Source organism: Aethalodelphis obliquidens, unplaced genomic scaffold (genome assembly GCF_003676395.1).
Source record: "Aethalodelphis obliquidens isolate GAN/ISIS:26980383/991018 unplaced genomic scaffold, ASM367639v1 scaffold22, whole genome shotgun sequence".
NCBI classification, from domain to species: domain Eukaryota; kingdom Metazoa; phylum Chordata; class Mammalia; order Artiodactyla; family Delphinidae; genus Aethalodelphis; species Aethalodelphis obliquidens.
The window spans coordinates 7,107,352-7,120,586 of NW_020837966.1; the positions used below are offsets into that span (position 1 = coordinate 7,107,352).

Genomic DNA, 13,235 nt, shown 5'->3' on the forward strand with positions numbered 1-13,235 from the left:
TTTCCCTGGAGCCTAGATGCCAGCATGGCACAGGCTAGGCCACTTGCTGGCAGGCAAGGAGGAAGGAGGAAGGCCATTTAGGATTCAGCCATAAACAAGACAGACAAAAATCTCTGCCCTCATGGAGCTGACATTATCGTTAAGAGAGACACACAAGATAAATAAGTAAAATCTATGTTAGACGGTGATAAGTGGTAAGGAGGAAAAATAAGGCAGGGAAAGAAGGGATAGGAAGAGTGTAGGTGATGCTGAGATTTTAGGAGGGGCGACCAAGGGGACCTGGTTTAGAAAGAGCATGAAAAAGACCTGAAGAAAGCAAGGGAGTGAACTGTGTGGCTCTGTGAGGGAAGAACACTCCCAGCCAGGAAATAGCAGGTGAAAAGGCTGGGGGGCGGGGGGCACATGCCTGGTGGGTGTGAGGCTGGGCTGGCTGGAGCTGTGTGAGGAAGAGGAAGGCAGTGGGAAGTGGGGCCGAGGTTAAGAGAGCTGGACGCCTAGGACCTTCTCTGTCACAGGAACGACTCTATTGGGAGCCAGACGAGTGACAGATCTGCCTTAGACGTTAACGGGATTTTTAACCTCTTAACATTTTGACTGCTCTGTTGAGAATAGGCTGTAGGGGGCAGGGGCAGAAGCAGGGAGAACAGTAGGAGGAGGCCACTGCAATAATCCCGATGTTTTATTTCCCACTGTGCCCCCAGCACGTGGCATGTTTCCTGGCACAGAGCAGACACTCAACAAATGCTTACTGAATGACGTGTGAATTAGCGATGCCCAAATACCGGTTCTCAGACTGGTGCCGTGTAGGCTATATGGAAAAAGTGTAGACAAACCGATCCCAGGCACTGTTGCTGGGGATCCTGATCCAGTAGGTTTCTGATGGCAAAGAGGAATTTGGCTTTTCAGTACAGTCTGCAGGTAATTCTGGGCAGCAGGGTTGGCCTTCTGTGTCAGCTAGGAATGCTTTTGGCTGCAGGGAACAGAGAACAACCAGCAATGGCTTAAACAAGAGGGTTTTATTTTTATTTACAAGAATTCTGGAGGAGGATGTCTGCTGGCATTGGCTTGGTCAAGGGACGACAGGTCAATGTTTCTAAAATTCTCTTGGCCATTTTCTCATTGTAGCAAGATGGCTGCTGTGGCTCCAGGCATCCCATCATCAAGGTAGGAAGAAGGGAGGAGCAGGGAGTTGTTACCCAATCTGTCTCTTTTATCAGAAAAACATAAGCTTTCCTAGGAGCCCCTGTAGACTTTGTCTTAAATTTCACTGGCCATACCTGGTCACATGGTCACCCCAAGCTGTAAAGGAGGCTGTAACGGTGAGACTCTGTATTTACGGCCTCTACAATGGGAGATGGCTGGAGAGAAGGAGTTGGGGCTGACCGCTGGGGAGTGATCAAGGGTGTCTGCCATGGCTCCATGGACGACATGGTACTTGAGTTTCCGTCTACTTCTGGGGCTTTGTCTCCATGATTTGCCACCTCTGTGGAGCACCTATGGGGCCCACAGAGTGAAATCCCAAGCCTCCCCTTGGAGGGGCCTACTTCATCCTAGATACTCAGTCTTGCTTTTCCTGTCTGAACCACACACAGGGGACAGCTTCTTTGGGGAAGGGGTGGCCTTTATTTAGGGACTGTGCATTTTTAGCATTCTCTCACCTGGCAGACATTTAAAACAGTATTACCATCTTCTCACTGAGACTGTCACATTTGAGAGACTTTTAGAGCCGCCGCCCCCCACAGGAAAAGGATGATGTCTTTAGTCCCTCTCCAGCCACCCAGTTAGGCCTAAGACCAGGATGATCCCTTTCCTCCCACCTTTGGTCCAAGTATCAAAAGGGCATCCCAGCGGTAGCTCTTTCTGGTAGCTCTGTGCCAGTCTTGGGGTGTGAAAGGAAATGCTTTTCTAGCACTGCCCTGCTACCTTGAATGATGGGTTTACAAAGCCAGAGGCAGGGACTTCAGGGGAAAAAGAAACAGGCCCGGTTTAGTCTCTAAATATGGGATAGGAGCAAAAGGCTGAAACATTTGGTCTCGCGTTGGGAAGGGCGTTTTGAGGAAGAATGGGTGAAGTCACTGAAGCTGGCCCAGGTGATGGAAACCAAATAGGGGTGGGTCCCAGGTGCAGAGGCTGGAAATGGGGACTCAACGGGACCAGTTTGGAAGGGTGGCTGTAGGGTCTTCAAACCGTTTTTTATATTTTCAGAAGCCTATTGGAAACCACTTTATAATTTGCTCTTCATAGCCTTCGGGAAAAGGTTTAAAAGAAAAGTTTTGTGGGAGTCTTTGGCTAGAATTGCATCAGTGTGGTAAGAAATGCAGATTGGCGATTACATACATTTCTGGTCACATAACACAATTTGCTAGGCAAGAGCCTTCCCAGGCCTGAGGTCCCTGGGGTGGGTGGAAAATAAGGAGCCCTTGGGGGCCGTGGTGGCAGGTGGGAATCTCCAGGGCAGGGGGCCGTGGGCGCTGTGGGGCAGAGATGGCCTCATTGACCACCCCTGGATGCTCCAGCCTTGCCGGGTACGGTGTGGGCCTCAGCCCAGCAGTCTAGGAGCTTCTTAGCAATGAGAATCTCAGCCCTCACCCCAAATCTACTGACCCAAAAGCCAGTCTTTTAGCAAGATCCCCAGTAATTTATAGGCACTGTGAAGTTTGAGAAGCACTGTTCTAGCCGTCCAGTAGCGGAAGGGCTGCAGCCCTGGCTAGGTGTGGTTACAGGGCCTGGAGAGGGTAGGGCTGTGGAGAGGAGAAGATAAAGGCATGGGGGTGGGGAAAGGCTGGCAGAGTCTGAGAAAGAAGCTGTCATCGTTAGACAGACCCGTCCTCCCCTCAGGCGGCTTGCAGAGCAGGCATCCCGGGATGCTCTGCTGAGCTGCCCCACACCGGGATGCAGAGACCACCCCAGGCAGGGACGTTCTTGGAGACCTGGGAGCTGGGCTGCCCAGAGAAGCAGGGCCCCATGGGGCCTGGGCAGAACGGACGGCTTGTCCAGCCAGAGATGCCCCTGTCCCTTCTCAACTCTGCCAGAAAAATCTTGGCAGAGCTCAGAAGCCCCCTCAGGGAGAGGTGCCTGGTGAAAGTTTTCCCAGCAGTGGCTTCTTCTTGGAGCAGGAGGGATGAGTACTCAGAACGAAAAGGCTGGGAGCTCAGGAGCCCCCATCTTCGGGGGGTTGGGGGGAGGGCGGCCCTCTGGGACAACGCATTTTACAGAAGCGAGTGTGAACATCACAGATGTGTCAAGACCAGGGGCCCAGGGCTGCCGGCTACAGCAGGGCCGCAGGAAGGTGTGGGGACCAGGGGTGGGCTGCAGGGGGCGCTGGAGCTCCAGCAGCTGGCTCTAAAGCGCTCTCTCTTCACGGGTCAGGGTGGTGATTCTCCGCAGGTTTTCCCTGACTTTAATAAATTCGGGGGCATGGTCCTCTTCCTTTTCTGGTGGTTTTTCCAGCTGAAGGAGAGAGAAACAGAGATGTGAAGTGGGTGGGCTAGGGGAATTCCCATTCTCAAAAGCCACTGGGTTTGGACCAAGGGTCCTCTCTGGGGAAACAGAATGGGGATCAGTTTTGCCCCCAGCCTGGTAGCTGGGGGGAACACAGCATGAGACTGTTTTCTCCCCGTGAAGCCTGGTTCAGATTGCTAACCTCGTTTCTAAAATGGGAACTCCACCGAGCTCACGGGGCAGTTGAGAGAGGGCAATCAGAATCAGCATGCAATACATTGGGCCCATGAGGAAACTGAGGTTCAGAGAGAGGAAGCCACTGGCCCAAAGTCACGCAGCAAAGGGAGTGGCAGAGTGAGGACTCAGGCCAGGGGTGGACTCCTGGTGCAGCCCCCATTTTGCTCAACCTCGTGGTCAGCTGTGGCCGCATACGGAGCTCCTCCCTGGGCCAGGACAGTCTTGGAGGAGGCGTGGGCCGGGTCTGGGGGCCCCCACCCACCTGGCTCAGCCTCTGCTGCCGTTTCAGGAGCTCCTGCTCAAAGGGGCACTGCAAGCGCTTGGCCTCCAGTTCCTCCTTCTTCTTCTTGATGAGCTGGTTCCGCCGGCGGTGCTCCAGGACACGTTGCAGCTCCGGCTTGCTGTCCACGCCCAGGCCCCTCGGGTGGCGGGAGGAGGTGTTTGTTAGGAGACCCCCAACTTCTCCCCACCCAGGGCTACACCCTGCACAGACATCAACCTATACCATTACATTGTGCAATCTTCCTGCTAGCCCGGGGAGGTGAAACAATTACTGTCCCGTTATACAGGGAAGGGAAGCGAGGCTCCTAGGATTTAAGACACGGGGCCAAGTCACAGCTATGAAGGGACTGAATGAGGATTTGCACCTACGCCTGTCTAAGTTCAGAGGCCAGGTTTTATGATATTACTGGTTATTTTCTCAGGATGAGTTTCTAGAGGTAGAGCTGCTGGGTCAGGCGCTTTTAAAAGATTTTGGATACATATTCCCGTCTTGTTCCTTAGAAAAGATTATCCACTTTATACTTCCGTCAACAGTATACAAGAGCATCTGTTTCTCCCTATTGTCACTATCCGATCTTTTTGTATTTGAGAATCTGGTAGGCAAAAAATATCTGGTTTTCCTTTGTTTCTTTGATTGCTAGTCACATGGACCAGCCTTGGAGATGTTTGCCAGCTACTTGCATTTCTTCTTTTGCGACCTAACCATACCTATCATTTTTTCCTTATGAATTTATAAGAGGTACATATATATTTTTATCATTTATATTGCAAATATTTCCCCTGATTTGTCTTTAGGCTTTTGTTTAATTGTGGTGATTTTAAACGGGATGACTCTAAAAGGTAACCTGAGAAAATACTCATAATACACAGTCAGCCCTTTGTTTCCGCGGATCAGATCGGTGGTTGGCTGACTCCGGCGATACGGAGGGCTGGCTGTACTATGCCATTTTAAATACATAAGGGACTGGAGCATCTGTGGAGTTGGGGTTCTGTGGGGGGTTCCGGAACCCACCCTCTGTGGATACAGAGAGACTGCTGTGACTAGGAGGAGGGGGTGGGCACAACACGGAGGAGGCAAAGTGAGATCTGAGGAAGGGATGTTGCGCACAACTGAAAACAAGAATGAAAATCACAGCCAGCGCCAATACCAAAAACGGCCAGTAGAGGGAGCTTCAAAGGCACTGCGGCCTTCGTCCTGGTGCTCCGGCCTCGGAGGGCCGGAAAGCTCAGCCTCCCTCTCCCCTTCCCCACAATCTCTCTCAATAATCCAGTCCCAGCCCTGATGCCCCAAGCCTGCCTTGCTCATTGCATGCTCCTGGCCTCCTTGCTCCACTCATACCCCCTCCACGACTGTGACACCCCTGCTTGAGACCCTTCACAGGTCCACATGTCTCTTCTGGCCTACCTTACAATCTTTGCTCCAGCCACTCTGAGCTACTCGTCTCCTGTCTGTTCGCACATGCTTATCCATCTGCTGGGAACATACTTGCTTCTACCGGCCAGTGTCCCCCTCCTAAGCTGGCTGACTTGTGCCCACCCTTCGGGCCTTGACCTCATGGAGGAAGTGATGGTATCTTGGAACACTGCCTGGCGGCTCCTCTGGGGTCGCAGGCCCATTTATGGCCCCATCCAAGCACCCATCCTACCACCTGGTATGCATCTATCTCCTCTGTGAGGGCAGGAACTGGGTCCCATTCCTTCTTGTAGCCCCAAGTCTGGGCACGGTGCCTCGCACATGGTAAATGCACCTGGAGGGCAGCTACAGGTAGGTAGCTGGGTGGGAGAACAGGGCCTTTGGACCTTCCCAGTGTCTGCTGGTGACCATGTGGGGCGCCCTTTGACCTCCTCAGCCTCTAGGAGCCCCAGGATGACTACCAGGCCTGCCTTTCATGAGGGGCACCTCCCCGCGCCTCAGCAGGCCTGAGGGGGTGCTTGCCAGACTAGGCAGCCGAACTCCACTCCCACCTCCTGTGATTCATGAGCAGCTCTCGGTGCAGCTCCTGGTGGCTCCGGGAGGCCTTCACGGGGTTCAGCAGCTTCTTGGGCTTGATGAGCTCCGGGTTCCACTCTCTGTATTCCTGCCGGGCCATCAGGCCTCCGATGTCCGCCCGCTCCCTCTGGATCTCCGAGTACATGGAGGCTGTAGAAGTGACAGGGGAGTTGGTCAGAGCTGGGCCCAGTCTCACCCATTCTCCTGGGCGCAGCTGAAGGGCAAGGGTTTTGGTGTTAGATGGATCTCAGCTCACTGTGCGGCCCTGGGCAAGCGACTTGCCTTTCCGAGCCTTGGTTTCCTCGTTTATGAAATGAAGATAATTGAGCCTGTGCACAGGGTTGTAAGGACTGGAGATGATGGCTGTAAAGTGGGGTATAGAAAAGTGCTACTTTTCTTAACCCCTAAAAGTGGGGTCACAAAGTGTATGGGTTGACGCATGCAAATGCTTTTGGTCTGACTTTGAAAAAAACTTTTCCCTCCTATAAACGGAATTCTGTTTCTCATTGAGCTTGTATCAGAAAAAGAAACGATATTTAAAAAGAGCACTATGTACTTGTTAGGGATAATTTGGATAAATGCAGTGATCAAAAGAAAATATCTCCCCTTATTGTCCAACTTCCCTATCTATAGTTCCAAATTTCCTCATGGACATGTCCAGCTTTTCACTTTCTCCAGACCAAAGAGGAGGGTGTGAAATCCCAGGACTGCCATGTCTACTTACAAAGGGGTGAGAGTGGGAGTGGGGATTTTTTTTTTTTTTTTTTTTTTTGCGGTACGCGGGCCTCTCATTGTCGTGGCCTCTCGCGTTGCGGAGCACAGGCTCCGGACGCGCAGGCTCAGCGGCCCTGGCTCACAGGCCCAGCTGCTCCCCAGCATGTGGGATTTTCCTGGACCGGGGCACGAACCCGTGTCCCCTGCATCGGCAGGTGGACTCTCAACCACTGAGCCACCCGGGAAGCCCGAGGGTGAGGATTTTTAAGAAAAAGTCTCAAGAGGGTGACACAGACTGGCCATTAGCTGCATGTAGTATTTAGAGTGAAAATTTAGGCCTTGGCTCTGCTCCCTTCATGAGTCCCGCTTTTCTGAGGTTGAGCCTCTACTATACGCTAGGCGTTGGCAGTGTCTGGTCTGTTATATAGTAGGCACTCAATAAATATTTGTTGGCAATTTAAAATAAAAGCTTTGAGGTTGTACAGATGAGAAAACTGATGCTCAGGGAGGTTGGTCTTGGGGAACCAGTGCTTTAAGGCATGTGGTTTCCATGATGCAACTGAGGGGCTGTGTTCTCACTGCATACGTCAGGCTCTAGTCCCCCTCTTAAAAACCACCAACCACCATGTTGCCTGTGGACAGACCCTCACTTCTTCCCTCCCACTGGGAAGAGGATGAAAGCCATTTTCTGCTTGATGAACAGGAGTTCTCCAAGTAAACTAGACAGGGATGGTGGTCTGTGCAAGAACCTGGAAGTGGGTAATAGGTCAGTGGGGTTGGAAAACACAGGAGGAGGGGGTTTGATGGGGTGCAGATTGCAAGGTGACATGTTAGGGAATGTGGGCATCAAAGGGGAGATGATGCTTTGCAAATGGTAGCACTCCAGACACATGTTTGGCATTTCTCTTATTACCTACTGCCAGGTGCTGTGAGGAGGATTGAGACCCCATTTGTAAAGATGCTGTGTAAACTGAGAAGAGTGTTAATCTTGCTACATCCAAAATATAATAATTAAGTGTCAGAGCCTAGAGACATGGTTGCTAATTTTCTTTCTTGAATTCCCATTCTCCAAACTTCTAAAATGAGAATTCTAATTAATTTTCTTTTTTCAGAAGGCTATTTGTTTTTCAGGTTATATCTTTCTTAATTTTTTGGTCCTTAAAAAATGATTGTGGTAGGGTTTAGTAGTTAGTTAAAAACAAACAATTGGCTATATCAACCCCCTCCTCCTTTAAAAATGTGGATATTTTCTTAGTCTGAGATTAAGTTGTTTGGGAGCCAGTGTGTTAGAATATCTTGATTCAGATTGGAGTTTGGGGAATCTTTCCCCCTTCCACTGCCTTTTCCCATTACCAAGTCTCACCAGTCCTTTATCTGAGTAATTCTTAGCTACACTCTTTTCTTCCTATGTGCTCAGCTCTCATCTTTCCCAGCCCATTATCACACCACACTAATTGCTTCAGCTCCTTGGCTAGTCGTCCTGCCCTTAATTCCTGTGTGCCCCAAACCTTCCAAAGCTTCATAATTTTTTATCAGTCACACCATCTTTAAAACAACTAACTGTATGTTGCCAAAGCAATGAGTTAGGAAACAGAAATAAATTATATAACTTTAGGAAAGGAGAGGGCAGAATTAATATTTGCATAAGATATCACTATATGCACCCGGAATTCCCAAATGGATTAACAGAAAAGCTTTTGGAACTAATGAGAAAATTCAAGTGTGGCCAGATACAAACCAGGTCCACAAAACCAAGAGCTCCTGCATAACAGGAATGGCCATTGAGAAAGTACACAATCATACAATTATTCATTCATCCTACCATATGTTAGAGTTTCTATAATCTGCCAGGTATGGTGGTAGACAGAGATGAACTAAACAGGCAAGGCTCCCACTCCCACAGAGCTGACATTCTGCTAGGGAGGCAGACAGCAAACATGTACACAAACCAACAAAAATAAATGATTGCAAGTCGCGAGGAGCCTGCTCAGGGAATTGGGGGGGTGGCGGGCGGCGCTAGGACAGAGACTAACAGGAGGACCCTCCTTCAGCCAGGTGCAGCAAGAGGGCCTCTCTGGGAGGTGACCTTTAAGATCTGACGGTTGAGAAGGAAGAGGGAGCCTGTGTGGGGCAGAGGGAACAGCATGGGTGACTCACGTACCTTGAACAAGCTACGTCTGTTCAGAAAACAAAAAGGCATAGTGTGTCTGCAGTGGCGTGAGGGAGTGACCCAGAGCGTGGAGTGAGGGTGGACGGGTGGTTTCAAGTTGGGGAAAGATCGCCTCTGATTTGATTTTAAGAAGGTCATTCTCACTGCTGTGTGGGGGAAAAACTGTGAGCAGGTTTTGGGAATTTTTGATATGACTTTGGTTTCTTTTACTTCCAATGGGCAGCCTCTGTCTTTCCCATTAAATTCGAGGAAAAACATCTGACTGGCCAGGCTGCGGACCTTCATTTCGAAGGTCATCCGCGAGCCAATGAGTTGGCCGCCCCGGGGCCAGTCCTCAGCCCAGCAGGGACCACACAGGATCGTGCTTACAAGGGGGTCCTGCGTTTTCATTTTGCACTGGGCCCTGCAAATTATGTAGCCAGTCCTGCACCCCAGGTCCAATCAATTTGCAGCTCTGGTTCAAGGATCTGCTCTAGGCATATTAAAAAAAAAAAAAAATCAGTGGTGAGGTGTGGGAGATGATGTTTTGCTGAGACCAGGGTGGTGTGGTCACTGAGGCAGGAATCCTGTAGGATGTGGCTGGTTCTTCAGCTCAGAGCTGCAACTTGGGAAAACTGCTGCTGTTGCCAGTTAGGGTTCTAAACTCCAGCAAACATGTGTGAGATCCATGGACGTGTGTGTGTGGCCCCCAGGGTTTAGACAGCTGCTGAGCCAACCTTCCTGCCTTTAATTTAATTAAAAGAGGCCTCCATGTAGAAGGGCCTCACATAGGTGTTGGAATAAAAGAGGCTGCTCAGCAAAGCACAGGAGCTAGGCCAGGAAAATCGGGCTCTCTTGGGGATCAGCTGGGCCCTCTGAGCAGAGGAGGGGTCCATTCTCAGGGCTGCTCTGGCCAGGTCTCTCAGGCTGCTGGGGTGTCCTCAGAGATCCGAGACTTTTGGGGAGGTGGCCGTGATGGGGCAAAGATGTGAGGTAAGGTGAGCCCAAGGTCATCTCTGAAAAGAAAAAGGTGAACGCCCCAAGGAAGAGCTGGCAGGGAAGAAGACCAGTTGAGGAGAAAGTTGAGTAGCTAATGAATATCCTTCACTGGTTGGCAAAGAAAGGCAGAATAATGTTGGAGCCATTAGAACCTGGGTTGAATGCTGGCTCAGCCCGTTCCTAGCCATGGGCAAGTGTACCTATCCTCTGCAGCAGGAGTCCAAAAACTATAGTCTTTGGGTCAAATGCAACCCCTTTGGGACAAAGCCATACCCACTCATTACTTATTGTGTGCGGCTGCTTCCTCTAGAACAGCAGCGTTGAGGAGGTGTGACAGCTGCTCTTGATCAGCACGCTTCTTCATGAGGTTGTTACAAAACAAAGGAGGTGATACTTGCATGGTGCTTGGCAAGTTAGTGCCTAGCACTGAGTGGAGCACTCAGTAAGTGCCGGCTACTAGAGCTGCCACATACAGTGAGGCAGGTTGTGCACTGAACAACTCCAGGGCCTCACTCCTATAGATGAAGCTATGAGTGGGGCCACCTCGTTAGCCGTTATTAATAAGCACGATTAAAATATCCAACTTCTAGTCTTGGATTGCGCATTCTCCTTAAAAACTGTACTAGTTAAATCAGTGGATTTTAACCCTGGCTGCATACTGACATCATGAGAGGGAGTTTAAAAAATACCAATGTCTGAGTCCTACCCTGGGATTCTGATTTAATTGGCCTGGGAGACAGCTTGGCCTTTGGGATTTTAAAAAACTCCCCAAGGGGGTGGAGATAAGATGGCAGAGTAGAAGGACATGAGCTCACCTCCTCTCATGGAAACACCAAAGTCACAACTAACTGCTGAACAACCGTCAACAAAAGAATGCTGGGTGACTGTACCAGCATCCTGGGTGGCGACCGAGACCCAGATGTTTGGAGCTGCCAGATGTCACATCACATCATGGGAGAGGACTTTCCAAGGTGGCAGAGGAGGCCATGGAGTTCATCTCTCCCCACAGACACATCAAGAATACACTTACAGGGCTTCCCTGGTGGTGCAGTAGTTGGGACTCCGCCTGCCGATGCAGGGGACACGGGTTCGTGCCCCGCTCTGGGAGGATCCCACATATGCCACAGAGTGGCTGGGCCCGTGAGCCATGGCCACTGAGCCTGCGCGTCCGGAGCCTGTGCTCCGCAACGGGAGAGGCCCGCGTACCGCAAAAAAAAGAATACATCTACAAATGGAACAGGTCTCACAGAGCACCTGATGAACACTAGCAGAGGATCCCCAGACACCCTAAAAGGATAAGAAAGATCCCCACATAACCGGGTAGGACAAACAAAAGAAGGGAAAAGGAAGAGGAGAGGAAGCAGGATGGGACCTGTGCCCCTGGTGGGGAGCTGAAGGTGAGGAGAGGTTGCTGCATCTGGGGAAGGCCCCTCACCGGCAGGGAGATCAGCTGGGACAGAAGGGGAGCCTCGGGGGCTCGGAGGAGAGCCCAGCAACCAGTCTGTGGCTGTCAGGACAGGGAGAGACCTACACAGATGGTCTGTGCCACAGCCCTGCATGCCCCAGCCTGAGATGGGTGTCCACCGGTGCTCACGGGGGCTGGAACGTGGGGTTTGGAGAGCAGACCTGGGGAGGGGAGTGCTGTTGGCCGTGAGAAGACAGCCTGAGGGGATAGGACTGAGGAGCTCCTGCCCTGGGCAGCCTGCTCTCCCTGAGCACTGCCTCGGCTCCTTCCTGCCCGATGGGCTCGTGTGCTCCGGCATGCTCTGGAGCAGACCCTGGTGGGGGGGACACACACAGAGGCGGCGCTGAAACCACAGCCGAGCACTGTGTGACTAAGGGGCCAGGGGCCCTGTGACTAAGGAAGAAGAGCTGAAATCTCTCCTCGTGGCTGTGTGAACCATGCAGATACACGTTCACTGACGGCTTCCTAAATTCAGCACCTGCGAAACATCAGAAAGGACAGCAAGGGCTCCTGCAGCTGGGACGGGTCTGGTTTTAGCAGCTGTGGGCTCTGTGGGTACGTACACTTGGGGGCTGGGCCGGGCCAGAGTCTGAGCTGCCTCCACAGCTCCCACCACGGGTCCAGGTGCACGACTACTGCAGTCCTGGGACCTGACCTCAGTGGACCTGCACCAGTGGCCTGGTGAAAACAACGTCTAAGAGTCAACAAGGCCAATTGCTGGCATACCCGCAGTTAAGGTGGGACCGAGAGCAGTGCCAGCAAGTGTACTTTGTGAGCCTGTACAACAGGCGAAAGGGGACACAACAGAGCACGTTCACAGGTGAACAGCTCCAGAGGAGGACTACGCAGTGGCTTCTCTACCATTGGGAGTTCTCCAGTCCCATTCACCTCACACTGCAGATCAGAGACACAGCTAAGAAACAGATTTACGGGCCTCTACTCCAACAACTAGGGAGCAGACTCTGCCCCTGACAGGGCAGTGACAACCACAGAGCAAAGGGGAGGCCTCACGCAATAGCCAGGGCAGGCTCTGGTCACCAGAACACCAGTCAAACCCCCTATCCAGGGGATAATGGCACAAGCCTCAGGACCAACCTCACCCACCAGGGGCAGACACCAGAAGCAAGAGGAACTATGATCCTGCAGCCTGCAGAAAGGAGACCACAAATGCAGTAAGTTAGACAAAATGAGACGATGAAGAAATATGTTGCAGATGAAGGTGCAAGATAAAAACCTATAAGAACTAAATGAAGAGGAGATAGGCAATCTACCTGAAAAAGAATTCAGAGTAATGACAGTAAAGATGATCCAAGATCTTGGAAAAAGAATGGAGGCACAGATCAAGAAGATACAAGAAATGTTTAAAAAAGACCTAGAACTAAAGAACAATCAGTGATGACAACACAGTAAGTGAAATGAAAAATACACTAGAAGGAATCAATAGCAGAATAACTGAGGCAGAAGACCAGATAAGTGAGCTGGAAGACAGAATGGAGGAAATCACTGCCACAGAACAGAATAAAGAATGAAAAGAAATGAGGAAAGTCTCAGAGGCCTCTGGGACAACATTAAATGCAACAACATTCAAATTATAGGGGTCCAAGAAGAAGAAAAAGAGAAAGGGCCGGAGGAAATATCTGAAGAGATTATAGTCGAAAACTTCCCTAACATGGGAAAGGAAATACCCAAGTCCAGGAAGCGCATAGAGTTCCACACAGGATAAACCCAAGGAGGAACATGCCGAGACACATATTAATCAAAGTAACAAAAATTAAATACAAAGAAAAAATATTGGGAAAAGCAACAAATGCCACACAAAGGAATTCCCATAACATTATCAGTTGATACTAATAAACTCTGCAGCCCAGAGGGAGTGGCAGGATGTATTTAAAGTGATGAAAGGGAAGAGCCCACAGCCAAGAAAACTCTACCCAGCAAGGCTCTCATTCAGATTTGAG

At 50.8% G+C, this 13,235-nt stretch overlaps 1 protein-coding gene across 3 annotated transcripts in view; it reads right to left on the reverse strand.

Moving 5' to 3' along the window:
- Positions 1-997: 997 nt before the first annotated feature.
- Positions 998-13,235, reverse strand: part of FAM107A (family with sequence similarity 107 member A) — a 36,383-nt gene continuing 24,145 nt past the window's right edge. For 2 of the 3 annotated variants that reach the window (XM_027121250.1, XM_027121251.1), the window contains exons 2-4: positions 5,926-6,100; positions 3,941-4,097; positions 998-3,450 (exon numbers count right to left, since the gene is read on the reverse strand). In XM_027121250.1, coding sequence (XP_026977051.1) covers positions 3,343-3,450; positions 3,941-4,097; positions 5,926-6,100 — 440 coding nt within the window. In that variant the 3' untranslated portion in view covers positions 998-3,342. Of the gene's footprint in view, positions 3,451-3,940; positions 4,098-5,925; positions 6,101-10,100; positions 10,857-13,235 lie in introns of those variants that run through there. The other variant, XM_027121248.1, reaches the window with a different exon arrangement.